Source organism: Mya arenaria, chromosome 1, assembly GCF_026914265.1.
Source record: "Mya arenaria isolate MELC-2E11 chromosome 1, ASM2691426v1".
In the NCBI taxonomy this organism is placed as follows: Eukaryota; Metazoa; Mollusca; class Bivalvia; order Myida; family Myidae; genus Mya; species Mya arenaria.
The window spans coordinates 60815269-60833515 of NC_069122.1; the positions used below are offsets into that span (position 1 = coordinate 60815269).

The following is an 18247-nucleotide window of genomic DNA, read 5'->3' on the forward strand; positions in this document are numbered from 1 at the left end:
CATTCAAATTGAAATCCTCTGATTTGAAATCCTTTAGAATTGATTACTACAAATTGTACCTGGTGGTATTATTATATAAGAAAGACAAGAGAATTTTTCATTTAAAGGAAATGACATTTCAAGAGAAAATTAATCTGGCTGTGATTTGAAAAGCATTCCCAACAAAAAGTGCACAAAAACTCATCAAGTTGGATCCCAATTTAATTTGAACCATTATCTTAATTAAGTATTCCAGCATTTGACATCACAAAAAACAGCCTGCATTTACCAGACTTTAAACATAATTGTTCATTTAGTTCATTTTTGTACCAGTGGGATGGTCATTTAATGGCTGTCAGGGATGAAAGGCATGCCCTTGTGCAACTTTCTTAAAGAATAAAAAACATCAAAAATAAAACAAGAGCTGTCGTGGAACAGCATGCTCGACTAAACACAATCTTTTTTTAGAATGCTCGACTAAACACAATCTTTTTTTAGAAATAATGTTATATGTGCCTGTCAAAATCAATCAAGAAAAAAACAGTCAATCAAGGGCCATAATTTGTTAGGTTAATACGGAGTAACATAACCTATTTGTGTGATACCCTTCAACTACAGCTACTGTGTGAAGTATGAAGTCCATTGAAAGAATCTTATTCAAAATCTGAAATAAAATCCCAGTTTGCCATAAAACACAACTTTGTAAATTGATCAAGAGCCATAATTTGTATTTTGGATAACATGGAGTTATCTAACCTATTTCATTATGGCTGTCAACAATTGTGTAAAGTATGAGTTCCATTGAGGAGGGTATTGGAGTTATTAGTGAAAATCCTAACTTACCCTAAAACTATAATAAAACTTTCTTAGTCGATCAAGGGCCATAATTGGTATTTAGAATAATACGGAGTTATGTAACTTAATTGTGTGATGGCCTTGGACAACTGTGTAAAGTAGGAGTTCCATTGAATGATGGTATTGGGAGTTATACATGTAAGAGAAAATGCCAAGTTACCCTTAAACTTTAACCAAACTTTCTAAGTTGATCAAGGGCATTGCAAAATTTGTATTTAGGATATCATGGAAGTATGCAACCTAATTGTATTATAGCCTTCAACAATTGTGTCAAGTATGCTGTGAATTGAAAGAAGGATATAGGAGTTATTAGTTAAAATCCCAACTTACCCTAAAACTTTTACCAGACACAATGTGCCTTAAAACTTCAACTCTTAGAGCTCCCAAGTCTATCAGGGGCCATAAGTTGTATATAAGATAATATGGAGTTATGTGACCTAATTGTGTGATAGTCTTGAACAACTGTGTGAAGTATGAAGTGAATTGAATTAACAGTATTGGAGTTATAAGTGAAAATGCCAACTTGCTTGACATCGACGCAGTCAACGCTGACAAAGGGGCAAGTAGTATAGTCCTCCTCATTTTTCAAACAGTCGAGCTAAAAACAAACAACATCATAATCTCAAATGTAGTAAGGTGAACTTTAATTCCAACTAATTTTAATGGCTATTTATAAGCCAAATAAACACAACAAAAAACAATTTTGTCAACACATGTAGTCAGTCACACTGCTTCAGTTATGCATACATATTTCAACAGTTGTGGTGAAATCATGCTCATTTTAAAGGGCACGCTTTGTAAGTAAACAAAGATGATTTCATCCATTGTGAAGATTATCATTACCTGGGCATTATATTGAAAATTAAATGTTTCCCTAGCTGCAACTGGCTTTGAATGTTTCTTTGAATGTTTGAATGTTTAGTAATAAGGACCTCCAAATAAACAATAACTCATCTATTTTTCCATATTATTGGTTATGTATTTCAGAAACAGATTTGAACTAGACAGAGTTCACACATTTGTCTGTTATTCTAGACCCCCCATTTTTTAATAATGTTTTTAAGAAGGTCATGCATCCTGTATTCTAAAGCGACATGCATGTTACAATGTCTTTTTGTCAAGAAGGTCATTTCTGTCGAATAGTAAATAAGATCATGGATTTTTTTGTATTGGGCAGTTCTGAACTTCAGAAGGTCATTCATTTGTATTGGGGGCAATACTGAACTTCAGAAGGTCATTCATTTGTATTGGGGGCAATTCTGAACTTCAGAAAGTCATTCATTTGTATTGGGGGCAATCCTGAACTTCAGAAGGTCATTCATTTGTATTTAGGGCAATTCTGAACTTCAGAAGGTCATTCATTTGTATTGGGGGCAATTCTGAACTTCAGAAAGTCATTCATTTGTATTGGGGGCAATCCTAAACTTCAGAAGGTCATGCATTTGTACTGGGCAATCCTGAACTTCAGAAGGTCATGCATTTGTACTGGGCAATCCTGAACTACAGATGGTCATGCATTTGTACTGGGCAATCCTGAACTTCAGAAGGTCATGCATTTGTACTGGGCAATCCTGAACTTCAGATGGTCATGCATTTGTACTTGGCAATCCTGAACTTCAGAAGGTCATGCATTTGTACTGGGCAATCCTGAACTTCAGAAGGTCATGCATTTGTACTGGGCAATCCTGAACTTTAAATGATCATTCATTTGTATTGGGCAATGCTGAACTTCAGATGGTCATGCATTTGTATTGGGCAATCCTGAACTTCAGAAGGCCATGCATTTGTATTGGGCAATCCTGAACTACAGATGGGCATGCATTTGTATTGGGGGCAATCCTGAACTTCAGAAGGTCATTCATTTGTGTTTGGGGCAATTCTGAACTTCAGAAGGTCATTTATTTGTATTGGGGGCAATTCTGAACTTCAGAAGGTCATTCATTTGTATTGGGGGCAATTCTGAACTTCAGAAAGTCATTCATTTGTATTGGGGGCAATCCTGACCTTCAGAAGGTCATGCATTTGTACTGGGCAATCCTGAACTTCAGAAGGTCATGCATTTGTACAGGGCAATCCTGAACTTCAGAAGGTCATGCATTTGTACTGGGCAATCCTGAACTTCAGAAGGTCATGCATTTGTACTGGGCAATCCTGAACTTCAGAAGGTCATGCATTTGTACTGGGCAATCCTGAACTTCAGAAGGTCTTGCATTTGTTCTGGGCAATCCTGAACTTCACAAAGTCACCCATTTGTACTGGGCAATCCTGAACTTCAGAAGGTCACCCATTTGTACTGGGCAATCCTGAATTTCAGAAGGTCATGCATTTGTACTAGGCAATCCTGAACTTCAGAAGGTCCTGCATTTGTATTGGGCAATCCTGAACTTCAGAAGGTAATGCATTTGTACTGGGCAATCCTGAACTTCAGAAGGCCATGCATATAGACTGGGCAATCCTGAACTTCAGAAGGCATGCACTTGTACTGGGCAATCCTGAACTTCAGAAGGTCATTCATTTGTACTGGGCAGTCCTGAACTTCAGAAGGTCATGCATTTATACTAGACAGTCCTGACCTTCAGATGGTCATGCGATTGTACTGGTCGATCCTAACCTTCAGATAGTCATGCATTTGTACGGGGCAATCCTGACCCTCAGATGGTCATGCATTTGTACGGGGCAATCCTGACCTTCAGATGGTCATGCATTTGTACGGGGCAATCCTGACCTTTAAAAGGTCATTCATTTGTACCAGGCAGTCCTGTATTTCAAAAGGTCATGCATTTGTACCAGGTAGTCCTGTATTTCAAAAGGTCATACATTTGTACCAGGTAGTCCTGTATTTCAAAAGGTCATGCATTTGTACCAGTGTATTTCAAAAGGTCATGCATTTGTACCAGGTAGTCCTGTATTTCAAAAGGTCATGCATTTGTACCAGGTAGTCCTGTATTTCAAAAGGTCATGCATTTGTACCAGGTAGACCTACATGCTTATGTTGTTCTTTTGCATTTTATTTCAGTATTTATGATAATCCTTTATACTTGAGGAATGATTCTTATTTTATCCAGAACAAAACGTACCTGGATTTATTGAACATAGTTATGTGGCAATCTAATCTTCAACAATCTAATTCACAACAGAAGATGCTGAGGTGTGAAGCCAAATAAAAATACAGCTATCCCTAACATGAGTGGCATTAATTTGTCAATCTGTGTCAGAGCATCACCAGGGACAAATGAAACATCAGACTGACAGCTGGAGAATCCATTACAGGCAGGTCATCTCAGTAAAACCTTACATGGTCAACTGTGGTGGGCAATATCCTATAGCATGGCTGCAAGGCTGTTGTTGGTTTGTCATGCAGTGCATCATGGAAGTATGGACCAGCTTATCTATCACCTTTACAATGATTGTGAAATAAGTTATTACATTATGCTAAATGTGCTAGTCATCAAACAGTGTAATACAGTAGTGTGAGGTTAGAAACAAAGGACCGGAGTACCTGGGGAGTGTGTGTGTGTGTGTGTGGGGGGGGGGGGGGGGGCAACAAGGACAGGAGTACCTTGGGAAAATCCACTTGGCCAGTGCTTTTAATACCACAGCCTGGTTCATCTCTTAATGTATACTTTTTTCCTGAGCCTGACTGTGACATTCAAAGCTGATAGCTTTCACAATTACATTTGAGTCTGTTTCCTGGATAGAAACCAGTATGACATCCATTGTTAGAGGCCCACTTTTTACCCTGGTTGGTATGAAACTCATGACTTCTCAGTCAGAGGCAGAAACCATTATGATCATACCAACTCACATTCCACACACAGACCCTAACAATCATAGGCCAGTCTATTTCAACCTAGCATCAATCAATACTGCTGATTGGATGGGTGGTGTCCCTATTGTCCAGGGGTCGCTGGGGTCAGCTGGTATTGACCAGGGCCTCATGGTGATTCACTCTTGAAAGCCTTATAGAAACACACACTGCCACAATAATCATCACTATTCATCAGTAGAAAACTGCAAAATAACCAGGGTCAGGAAGAAAACAGTAACATCTTGAATATTAAGAATATCATTGACTTCTTGTTATATGTCAGCATTCTGTATTTTATATACTAGGTCAGATTTATTTCCAAAGAATTTTGTCTGCCTAACTTCAAACCAAATCAACATCAATGAGACTATTTCTTTTTAGAGTTTCCAAATTAGGACAAAACTCAAGACTTTTAAATATTCCTGCAAAATGTACACCATCTCCAATTCAAATTGTGAGAATAGCCAGGGGCATACCTAGGCATACTCCAGTATAGCCAGCATTTGCATGTCCTTAAATCTCGAAATCAGGAATACAATTCCAAGTCTAAGCGGGTGTATGATAAGCTAGGGGACTAATGTATTCCCATCTTTTCACGGAGTGTCATAAGAATGCTTTCGGCCCCCATTTTACATATTGAGACTAAACCATTGAAAGACCTTCCCATGTTACACCTCACTTAAGTATAAACATGTACAGGTCTTGACACCTCATTCAAGTATACTAGCTTGGGGCCTACAGTTCAATTTGCTTCAGATACGCCCCTGGTCATATTGACTCCTCACTCAGGTATACTGGGTGTATAGTTCAATTTGCTTCAGATACGCCCCTGGTCATACTGACTCCTCACTCAGGTATACTGGGTGTACAGTTCAAATTGCTTGAGATACGCCCCTGGTCATATTGACACCTCGCTCAAGTATACTGGGCGTACAGTTCAAAATGCTTCAGGTACACCTTTGGTCATATTGACACCTCGCTCAAGTAAACTGGGCGTACAGCTCAAAATGCTTCAGGTACACCTATGGTCATATTGACACCTCGCTCAAGTAAACTGGGCGTACAGTTCAAAATGCTTCAGGTACACCTATGGTCATATTGACACCTCGCTCAAGTAAACTGGGCATACAGTTCAAAATGCTTCAGGTACACCTATCATGTCACATTGACACCTCGCTCAAATAAACTGGGCGTACAGTTCAAAATGCTTCAGGTACACCTATGGTCATATTGACACCTCGCTCGAGTATGGTCATATTGACACCTCGCTCAAGTATGGTCATATTGACACCTCGCTCAAGTATGGTCATATTGACACCTCGCTGATGTATACTGCGCGTACACTTAAAATGCTTCAGGTATGCCCCTGATAGTTACCCAATAAACAACAATAAAAATCAGTGCAAAGTCAGTATTAATACTGTTAATTTCAGTTTTCTTTATTCTCAAAGGAATAATTTCCAAGAACTGTTTCCTGCATCCTGGAAATATATTGCTTGATGTTTCAGGGAGAAAATGTACGGAAAGTTTTTTTTGCACAGAATTAAATCAATATCCTCAAAATAATCAAGATATAACTCTTTCGAATATAGCAGTTACCAGGGAAACAAAATCTTCAAACCTTAAATCTTCATGCAAATACTTCTTCGCCATAAGGAATTATTTTAGCCATAGTTATGTGACTTGCTTTTCACAAAATGGAGAAAAGTCACTTATATAATGGAACAGGTACACCCAATTTTAAGGATTTTAAATGTATCATTTTTTTGCTGAGAATGGTGTCGTTAGATCCTGAAAGACAAACAATGGTGTCACGAAATTGACAAATTACAGGAGTAAAATTGACGAAACGACAGTCAATAAACAGTCAGGACCAAAGACACAGTTCAAAGCAACAAAAAAGGTTAATAATATGCATTACTTGCACAGCATATTTGTTAAGATAATAAAAGGATATCTTTTAAAATACACATTTTTTTTTTCAAATATAAACACATCTGCACAATAATAACCGCTCGATTCTCTGTTGTGAGTCATATGCCTACTTATTGCATTAATAAATATGAATACAAATTTTTATGTGAATATCTATTAACATTTCTTTATGATAGATGGCCTTTACATTCATGTTTTGCATGACATGTTTAAACCACAAACATCAACACCAACACTCTACCTCCATTTCTATCTTCTTATACAAACAACATCAGCAGACAAGGTAAAAATGTACAAACAATACCACTAGCAGATCTAGAGAGATGACACACCGAGCGGGGCCACCTCTTCCCTAAAATTGTTCAACTTTTCATTTTAATATGGTACGAAAAATATGCATAGGTTACACCCAAATGCACCATAATAGACTAAAATAAGCCAAAAACCCTGCCAAAAACCCCAAGCTACATTTTTAGCCTAATACTTTTGGTTCCTGAAGGAGGGGTGGGGGTGGGCCCTTAGTTGCAGACTGAAGTTGCAGCTCCCTCTTACATTAAACCCTTGCACTGCCCCCAAAAATACTCAGTGATGATTAAGTGCTCTTTTTAGCAATCCAAGTAACAATATCATTATCTTCTGACAACATGTTGCCACTTTAAGGATAGAAAATAATACTGCATTATAAATATGAGCTGTAACTCAAGCTGACAGCTGTAACAATTATTCATTATTCCCCACAAAACTGGTTGTGCAAGTCCATCCAGAGAGAGCGATGAAGTCCATGATTGATATGGTCATATTAAGATGATACCGAATTAATGAAATCTATATTATAAGCATTGTGGAATGTGTTTAAGAGCTTGGAAAATCTTCCATCATTCTTACAGCATTATGGTGCTCTGTTAAAAAAAACAAGGCAATTAATTATTGTATGAAGATGGTCATGATATGTATATATTCATTTTGTTTTCTAATGGTTAACCAACATAACAATCATCAAAACCCTTTTAAGGACTGACAACTGTTACGACCTCAAAAATAAAATTGTCAGATTTAATTTTATTCTTTTTATATAAATACAACTGTCACACTAAAATTTGGTCTGAATCATTATGTTCACTAGAGTATTAAATAAGGCCTCTCTCTCTTTCCCAAAAGGAGACAACGATAACAGTCAGAAAAAAACCTGTCTGCTAGCACTGAAAAAAATACAGACAGTGCAAAACAGAAGTGTAGATCGGGAAACTGGAAAAATGACAACATCAAATATACAACCTAATTATTTGGAGTCTGGAAGTAACCAAGACCTTATAAGGACATATAACTCCTCTGGACCATATATTCATCTTTTTAACGACAGCATTCAATATATATAAATCAATAATTACCCATATTTGCACGTATGAGCTCCTCAGCTGATGAGCCCAGTTCAGAACCACTCCCATAATTCCCAGTCCTCAGTTTGCTCTTTAGCACTCGCTCCAGACTTAAATCCCCCGCACCTTCCAAACCCTGCCTTGAACTGTCCCGGAGTATCATATCTTTAGCAATAAATTGTTTAAAACCTGTGTGTTCATCATTGTCATAACTGGCAATATCCATGTCTTTTCCTTGCAATGACAGTTTGTGGCGCATTCTTCCAACATCTGGTGTCAGTGCCCGACTATCTTTCCTTTGCTCCAAACAGGATGAAATCCCTGAACTGTCAGTTCCAACACTTCCCACCGACATCTTTCTATCATAGGCTGGCGGCCTCGACCTTCGACCTCTTTCTAACGAGGAAACTTGATAACTACTTATGTCATAAATATCTCTATAACCTTTCACAGTAAGCTTGGGCAACTCCCTATTTGCGGTCCCTGATACAGCCCCAAATCCACCTGTATCATCACTTGACGCTTTTCGTTCAAATTCATCTTTCTTGTCCGGAAGAGTTTCATAATGATTCTGGTTGACTTTAGCGTCATCAGTTCTGTCAGTTTGAGTTTCTCCAACAACAGCTCCATTAATACTCTCCACTTCCTTGCCATCCTCTTTCCCTTTTTCCTTATTCTTCCTTTTTAAGGAGCCCTCCCTAATAAATCCAATTGTTTTACCTAACTTCTTCATGCTTTTCGTATGTTTGATAAAGTTGTGACTCACTCTGTTTGATTATCACACGTATTTATCACTGTTCAATTTTTACACCAGGACCTTACAGTGCATTATGCTGTAATTCACTGTCGTTAACATGTATGATGACAAATACAAAGCCTTGTAATCATTAAACTCATGCAGTATATGACGTTCCGCTGAGACAAGCATTTCCTTAGACGTTGAAAGCTCATAATCCAAATATAGACTCACTTGATTGCTTTATCATTTTGCAATTTTGTTTAATCTTTTATTTTTGTACTTATTTTTATGTTTTTCAATTTATTACATCCATTATATGTTTTACATGCATGGTCACTCACTTTACATTTTTCGCCTTAGGAGATGTTGAGAGTTTGATCCATGAAAATAAAGCTAACATCTATAACACTCTATAATTACAGCTGATCACGCTGGTATCAGTATTTTCCACCATAAAAACAACACAAATGAACCATTTCTCGGTTTGCTGATTTGTAAAATATTCAATACCTGACATGGTTTAACAATCCTACAATCATCTAACTTTCAATGTCAAAGTTTATCAATAATTTTATCTCAATTTCTAGTGTTATAAAATTATAACACAAACTTTTACACTCCCAATAAAATATCAAACTTCACTTAGCATTTGTTTATGATGTTCAACACTCATAATTTTTATCCTTCAAGAAATTTGCAATTTAGATCTTTTCTTTAATTTTAGAAAAAAAATACAACACCTAAACTCTATGCTTTGCAATAAGTGAGAAATTTCCGTTATGAAAAATGAGCAGCAAATACAGCGAGATTAAGGAAGAACAAAACAAATGTGTCATTTTCTTCTCAGTATGCTCCAGTTATATGGTTAAAGGTACAATCTGTCCGATCAATGAAACATTGAATTCCTCATTAAAAAAGTATTATTGTATCCAAAATCATAAATAGAAATAATTAGACCTCACAATAATGTTTCAACTGATAAAAAATAAATAATTAAAAAGCATTTTCTTTGACGGTTTTAACATAAACATGTACACTGAAATGTCTGAAATGAGGAACAGTAACAAAAAGAAAACCAGGCATTACTCAACCAATCAGTAACAAAATGTAGCTTTAAGAAAAATAGACGACTACATTAGATCTCATGTACTATTCATTAAGACGTAAAATGCAATGCCTCCAGAGAAACGAAAATTACAAAGTCCAATGATAGAAGTCAATAAAGAAACGCAAATGAGAAAACATGAATTCATCTTCTTTTCAGGCCGAGCGAATGTTTCTCTGGGTTCTCATCCCTTCTTTATACCATTTATTAGACCTTGATCGTGAAGAGGGCTGATATCAATCCCATACTTAATTTGGCATAGCTCCGTTTATAGGCACCATAAGGCCCAGCAGAACTAACATGATTTTCAAAAATTATGTTTTTTTTAAAAATCCAAAAATGTATTAAAAACTTAAGGGGTAACACTATGCCTTTGTTTAGAATATCAGCCAGTCATTCTTTTAGCATTCTGTTTATTGTTTGCATTTTTTTTATTACAAGATAAAGTTGAAAATGCACATAAGCAGTGTGTGTATACCACGTAATAAATTGGGTCATAAGTGCTACATCAGAAGGCAATATTTTGTTCAAATGAAGACTTTTAACAAACATAACTTCACTATTTCTTTACGATTTTAAATGAAATCTAGCGCAGACTATGCTGCTTATGGAGCCATGCTTTTGGTCTTTTACCAGAGTTTGATTGAGAGTTTATAGTTTCTTAAAACACTTCGACAAACCTTTTCACAAAATGGCAGTTTGACGGAGCACTGTCAGACATAGTTTTGGAAACAGGTTTGTCAAAGTGTTTGATAAAACTAATCACCTAACTAAACTTCGGTAATAAAACGAAAGCAGGGCTCTTTCAGCGTCATAGACTGCCCTTTGTTTTATTCAATATGGTGTAGTAATAAAAAAGTTATCTTTGATTTAAGTCTTCATTTTAAGCAAAATTTTATCTTCAGACGTAGCATATATGACGTAATTTATCATGTGGTATACACACACAGATAGGGGCATCTTGCAATAAAATAATTTGTGGATTTCGAAGACCCCTAGTAAACCAGCCATGCACATCATTTCTGGTCTAGCTTAAAGCCCCCCGACTTAGGCCCATTCCAGTTTGAGGCCACCATGGGAGTAAGCTCTTGTGGTGCTTGAACCCACAACCTCTTGGGTGAGAGGCAGTAACACAATCTCAGCCTTACCTCTCTTCACTAATGTATGACAGACCTTTGCCATAAGTGAAAAAGTTCAATTTAAAATCAGTTTTACTGATGCACTATATATGTTATAGATTATGATATACAGGGATTCAACTGTTTCTGTTGATAAGGTGTAAAACTGATGTACTAATTAAGGCTGATTCACAATCGCAGCTCATGAACAGCGCCACAAATCAAAACAAAATAATGCCAAAGCAGTCTATTTTTGAGCCATTTTCTTTTTCACCAAATTTTTGGTTGTGTTGGGATCCGCGATGACATCATGTTAAAATTTACATCACACTGCAACCAATCACGATAAGTGAAGTTGAAGTGCAGTAACATGTGAATAATTCATTTTCGCAACCATCATAAAATATCCTGTCACGCTATAAATCACCAAACATGCCATGTGTAAGAATGGGGGACACAAGAAAGCTCTAAAAATATGTTTTAATGCAGATAATAAATCATGCAATATATAATGTCATTAAGAAATGTTACAATTATTTGTCAAAACTTGTCATTATACTTTTTTAGCATTTGTATATTTCCTTATTCTATTCTGATGGCTGGGTAAAGATCAATGTTAAACTATTTAACTCTCCAGAACATGTAAAACTGACACACTGTAAAATATCTTCCATGCATATTTTATAGCACGGCAGGAATACAAGGGAATTTCAAGATTATAAATGAAGGGATACCACAAACCAAATTTATCTTATGATGGCCTTATTTTACATGGATTTCAAGTACATTATGGACAATCTAACATCTAAAGACGTCTACTGACTGAAATCGAGGATATAGAACTCAATAAATGTCATCTGTCTAATAATGATGTCTAATTTGCCTTTATTTTATTATATGTGCTTCTTTAAATGACGAGCCAAATGTAACAATGACAGAAAACTGCCATTTAACTTCACATCTTTTGTTCTAGAAATGTGACACATTTGGTGACTGTCATTTCACACATTTTGGTGACTGTCATTTCACACATTTTGGTGTCTGTCATTTCGCACATTTCGGTGACTGTCATTTCGCACATTTTGGTGACTGTCATTACACCACTTAAAGTCAATGTCGTAACACCCATCAAAGTGAATTTATTACACACATTTAAGTTACTTTATTACACACATCTAAGTGACATTATTACACACAATTTAAGTGACTTTCATAACACCAACTTAAGAAATGCTAATTTTCACCCATTTAAGTGACTCTCATTGCATGCATTTAAGTGACTGTCATTTCACCCATTTAAGTGACTGTCATTTCACCCATTTAAGTGACTCTCATTTCACACATTTAAGTGACTGTCATTACACACATTTAAGTGACTCTCATTACACCCATTTAAGTGACTGTCATTTCACCCATTTAAGTGACTGTCATTTCACACATTTAAGTGACTCTCATTTCACCCATTTAAGTGACTCTCATTGCACCCATTTGCAGCCATTTAAGTGACTCTCATTGCATGCATTTAAGTGACTGTCATTTCAAACATTTAAGTGACTCTCATTTCACACATTTAAGTGACTCTCATTTCACCCATTTGCAGCCATTTAAGTGACTCTCATTGCACCCATTTAAGTGACTCTCATTGCACCCATTTAAGTGACTCTCATTGTACACATTTAAGTGACTGTCATTTCACACATTTAAGTGACTCTCATTTCACACATTTAAGTGACTCTCATTGCACCCATTTGCAGCCATTTAAGTGACTCTCATTGCACACATTTAAGTGACTCTCATTGCACCCATTTAAGTGACTCTCATTTCACACATTTAAGTGACTCTCATTTCACACATTTAAGTGACTGTCATTTCACACATTTAAGTGACTCTCATTGCACCCATTTAAGTGACTCTCATTTCACCCATTTAAGTGACTCTCATTTCACACATTTAAGTGACTCTCATTGCACCCATTTAAGTGACTCTCATTTCACACATTTAAGTGACTCTCATTTCACACATTTAAGTGACTCTCATTTCACCCATTTGCAGCCATTTAAGTGACTGTCATTGCACCCATTTAAGTAACTCTCATTGCACCCATTTAAGTGACTCTCATTGTACACATTTGAGTGACTGTCATTTCACACATTTAAGTGACTGTCATTACACACATTTAAGTGACTGTCATTGCACCCATTTAAGTGACTCTCATTTCACCCATTTAAGTGACTCTCATTTCACACATTTAAGTGACTGTCATTGCACCCATTTAAGTGACTCTCATTGCACCCATTTAAGTGACTCTCATTTCACACATTTAAGTGACTGTCATTGCACCCATTTAAGTGACTCTCATTGCACCCATTTAAGTGACTCTCATTTCACCCATTTAAGTGACTCTCATTTCACACATTTAAGTGACTCTCATTGCACCCATTTAAGTGACTCTCATTTCACCCATTTAAGTGACTCTCATTGCACACATTTAAGTGACACTCATTGCACCCATTTGCAGCCATTTAAATGACTGTCATTTCATCCATTTAAGTGACTCTCATTTCACCAATTTAAATGACTGTCATTGCACCCATTTAAGTGACTCTCATTTCACACATTTAAGTGACCCTCATTGCACCCATTTGCAGCCATTTAAGTGACTCTCATTGCACCCATTTAAGTGACCCTCATTGCACCCATTAAAGTGACTCTCATTGCACACATTTAAGTGACACTCATTGCACCCATTTGCAGCCATTTAAATGACTGTCATTTCATCCATTTAAGGGACTCTCATTTCACCAATTTAAATGACTGTCATTGCACCCATTTAAGTGACTCTCATTGCACACATTTAAGTGACACTCATTGCACCCATTTAAGTGACTCTCATTACACCCATTTAAGTGACTCTCATTACACCCATTTAAGTGACTGTCATTGCACCCATTTAAGTGACTCTCATTGCACACATTTAAGTGACACTCATTGCACCCATTTGCAGCCATTTAAATGACTGTCATTTCACCCATTTAAGTGACTCTCATTTCACACATTTAAGTGACTCTCATTGCACCCATTTAAGTGACTCTCATTGCACCCATTTAAGTGACTCTCATTGCACACATTTAAGTGACACTCATTGCACCCATTTGCAGCCATTTAAATGACTGTCATTTCATCCATTTAAGTGACTCTCATTTCACCAATTTAAATGACTCTCATTGTATCCATTTAAGTGACTTTCATTGCACCCATTTTCACCCATTTAAGTGACTGTCATTCCATCCATTTAGGTAACTCTCATTTCACCCATTTAAGTAACTCTCATTTAACCCATTTAAGTGACTCTCATTGCACACATTTAAGTGACTGTCATTGCACCCATTTGCAGCCATTTAAATGACTGTCATTTCATTCATTTAAGTGACTCTCATTTCACCAATTTAAATGACTCTCATTGTATCCATTTAAGTGACTTTCATTGCACCCATTTGCACCCATTTAAGTGACTGTCATTCCATCCATTTAGGTAACTCTCATTTCACACATTTAAGTGACTGTCATTACACCCATTTAAGTGACTCTCATTTCACCCATTTAAGTGACTCTCATTTCACACATTTAAGTGACTCTCATTACACCCATTTAAGTGACTGTCATTGCACCCATTTAAGTGACTGTCATTGCACCCATTTAAGTGACTCTCATTTCACCCATTTAAGTGACTCTCATTTCACACATTTAAGTGACTGTCATTACACCCATTTAAGTGACTCTCATTTCACCAATTTAAATGACTCTCATTGCATCAATTTAAGTGAATCTCATTGAACCCATTTGCACCCATTTAAGTGACTGTCATTCCATCCATTTAGGTAACTCTCATTGCACCCATTTAAGTCACTGTCATTACACCCATTCAAGTGACCCTTATTTCACTAATTTAAATGACTCTCATTGCATCAATTTAAGTGAATCTCATTGAACCCATTTTCACCCATTTAAGTGACTGTCATTTCACCCATTTAGGTGACTTTCATTTCACCGATTTAAGTGACTCTCATTTCACCGATTTAAGTGACTCTCATTTCACCAATTTAAGTGACTCTTATTTCACCCATTTAAGTGACTCTCATTTCACCGATTTAAGTGACTCTCTTTTCACACATTTAAGTGACTCTTATTGCATCCATTTAAGTGAATCTCATTGCACCCATTTTCACCCATTTAAGTGACTGTCATTTCACCAATTTAAGTGACTCTCATTTCACCCATTTAAGTGACTCTCATTTCACCCATTTAAGTGACTCTCATTGCATCCATTTAAGTGACTCTCATTTCACCCATTTAAGTGACTCTCATTGCATCCATTTAAGTGACTCTCATTGCATCCATTTAAGTGACTCTCATTGCATCCATTTAAGTGACTCTCATTGCTCCCATTTGCATCAATTTAAGTGACTCTCATTTCACCAATATAAGTGACTCTCATTGCATCCATTTAAGTGACTCTCATTGCATCCATTTAAGTGACTCTCATTGCATCCATTTAAGTGACTCTCATTGCATCCATTTAAGTGACTCTCATTGCATCCATTTAAGTGACTCTCATTGCATCCATTTAAGTGACTCTCATTGCATCCATTTGCATCAATTTAAGTGACTCTCATTTCACCTATTTAAGTGACTGTCATTCCACCCAATTAAGTGGTGGTGGTGTTAGTAGTTTATACTCTGGGTCCCGGCATGAGCACAATGAAGTGTCCCAGAGTGGCAGTTCAACCACCACACACCTATCCTGGGCGGTGAACCAGTACAAGGTGCCTTCACTTCTGCAAGGAACTGACAACTTCTGTACATGCCAGGGGCAGTGGTACAGTGCGAATGGTCGTAGAAAGGATTTCATAACCAATCACAACTGAAGTGACCTGGTCCGCCCGGGAATCGAACCCTGGTTGCCCGATTAACAGTCCAACGTTCTACCGACTGAGCTAACCAGGCGGACTTTACCCATTTAAGTGACACTCATTTCACCTATTTAAGTGACTGTCATTTCACCAATTTACGTGACAGTCATTGCACACTTTTAAAACACTCTTTAGAGGCTATATTTTGCAAAAATTCTGGTCCAATCTTCATGAAACTAAATCAGAATGTTTGTCTGGATGATTTTTTTTAAGTTTGAAACTTGGTCAGGTGGGGTCAAAAACTAGGATACCATGTAAATCTAAATGCTACACTATGTAGGATATTCTTTTTTTTTTCAAACAATTGAAAAAAACCTCAAATCTTGTATTCAAAGTTCATAAGAGTCCATCACTCTACAGCCATATTTCTTTTTCAACACTTGATTTCCATTCCATCTATTTTGCCTAATCAGGCAGGGGATATCAATTGAACAGATTTGCTTGTTTATCTAGTTTTCTCCTTATGCAAATATTTTCGGTTTCAACGGTGGTCTGTGACCTGGCAAGACAATGTTAATCTTCCGCATCACTCGTTGGGGATAAAGAAATTCAATTCTATGTGTGAAAAACTTCCTAATTAATCACAGGGGTTGGGTGGCAAACCAGCATGTGCCCCCTCCTCAGTTTTATTGTTTAAGTTAACTTCATGTCAATAATAGGAAAACAAGCCAATAACACCCTGAAAAAATAGTATTTGGAAGGTCCCACACCCCTTATTTAGCATTTGACAGGAGGGGGGGGGAATCAATTGCTTCAAGTAGTTTTTGAATAAGTGTCTAGACAAATTTTCATTATTAAACAAATAGAACAAAGGGAGGTAACTTTTGCAATCATGTCCCCCGAGTTTAAAATCTTGCAAGGTAAAAACTTCCTTTCTATGTTCCAAGTTTTAATGAATTCCAACTCCTTAAAGTAGTTTTTGAGTAAGTATCTCGAAAAAGTTTGCACTGAATAAAATGAACAAGGGAGATTACTTTGCAAAAAGGTACCAAAGAGTTCTAATTCTTGCAACTTCACATCAGTATCTATCTATGTTTAATCTATTCCTTTCAGTAGTTTTTGAGTAGGTGCCAGGACAAAATAAACATTATAAAAAATAAACAAGGAGATATGACTCTGAAATAAAGTAGTTTTTGAGTAAGTGTCTGAAAAAAGTTTGCATTTAAAAAAATAACACAGGGAGATAACTTTGCAATTATGTGCCCCAGATTTATAAATCTTGCAAGATGCACAACTTTACCCAAGTATCCATCTATGTCCAAATTTCTAATTAATTCTTTCAAGCAGTTTTTGAGTTCTGCTCTGGGCAAAATTTTGTAGAAGAATAATATTAATAATAAGAAAAATTTGAAGAATAATGACATATATGATACATTATGTCTCCTGTTTAGTTGACAGGGGACATAATGATGAACAATCATTTATCAAAATATCAATTTCACATCCTAGTGTCAGAATAATATAGATTAATAAGGAGTTAAACAATAAAACCTTCTTCCACAGAAGAAGCACAACCATAGAAAACAACAACTTGATACAGTAAATGCTCAATAACATAACATTTACTGGACTAACCTTGTAGTTTCACGATAATCAATTTTCAATTTCCTCAATGTAGTCATGGTACAAGTTGATCACCAAGTGATTCTGGTAGTTTTCTAGTTTTCTTGGTTTGATTCTTGTTCAATACTGCCATGTCAAACACACCAATTAATGACTAAACAAAGGTAGAACATTAATTAACAGAGCCTTAAGGTAACAGAAAACGTGTTTCCAACATTTATCCTTGATTTATATATACACCAACACTGTTTTTTAACAACACAGCGGGCAAACATAATCTTACCATAAATTGTTTGGTTTTATGAGTACTTTGTTTTTTTTATTTAAGTTGTAAAGGCAAAACATCTGTATGTCTTGATAAAGTGTTTAGTTAACATTCACCAAGGCAAACATGTGTTAATAAACGAATGTCAAAACAACCCTTCAAATAATTTAGGGTTCTAAAAAAACACATGTATTGGCAGTTTTTAAGATACTTTCTACTGGAAGTGTGTTACAAAGGTGTATCAAAACTTGTTCTTTTCGTTATTTTAGTGTTTGGGTAATTGTTTGAGGAAAGTTTCTTATAAAGGCAACGTGAGTTAATGAACTGTTTTTATAAAGCGTCTAGTTAAAATTCACCCTGACAAAATGTATAAATGAAAAAAATGTTTCAACTTTTACCAAAATTATTTTGGTTCCAATCAAACACAATGTCGTACACACAATATCCCTTCCTTCTCTTCCTATTGGCAGTTATTCTCCTTTTGTTTGGCCTCTAAGTTTTTAAGCATTGTTTAATTAAAGATTAAGAATTCCT

At 36.3% G+C, this 18247-nt stretch overlaps 1 protein-coding gene across 5 annotated transcripts in view; it reads right to left on the minus strand.

Moving 5' to 3' along the window:
- Window positions 1-8911, minus strand: part of LOC128230186 (coiled-coil domain-containing protein CG32809-like) — a 136128-nt gene extending 127217 nt beyond the window's left edge. For 3 of the 5 annotated variants that reach the window (XM_052942281.1, XM_052942263.1, XM_052942247.1), the window contains exon 1: window positions 7966-8909. In XM_052942281.1, coding sequence (XP_052798241.1) covers window positions 7966-8686 — 721 coding nt within the window. In that variant the 5' untranslated portion in view covers window positions 8687-8909. Of the gene's footprint in view, window positions 1-7965 lie in introns of all 5 variants that reach the window. The other 2 variants (XM_052942256.1, XM_052942271.1) reach the window with 2 other exon arrangements.
- Window positions 8912-18247: the final 9336 nt, after the last annotated feature.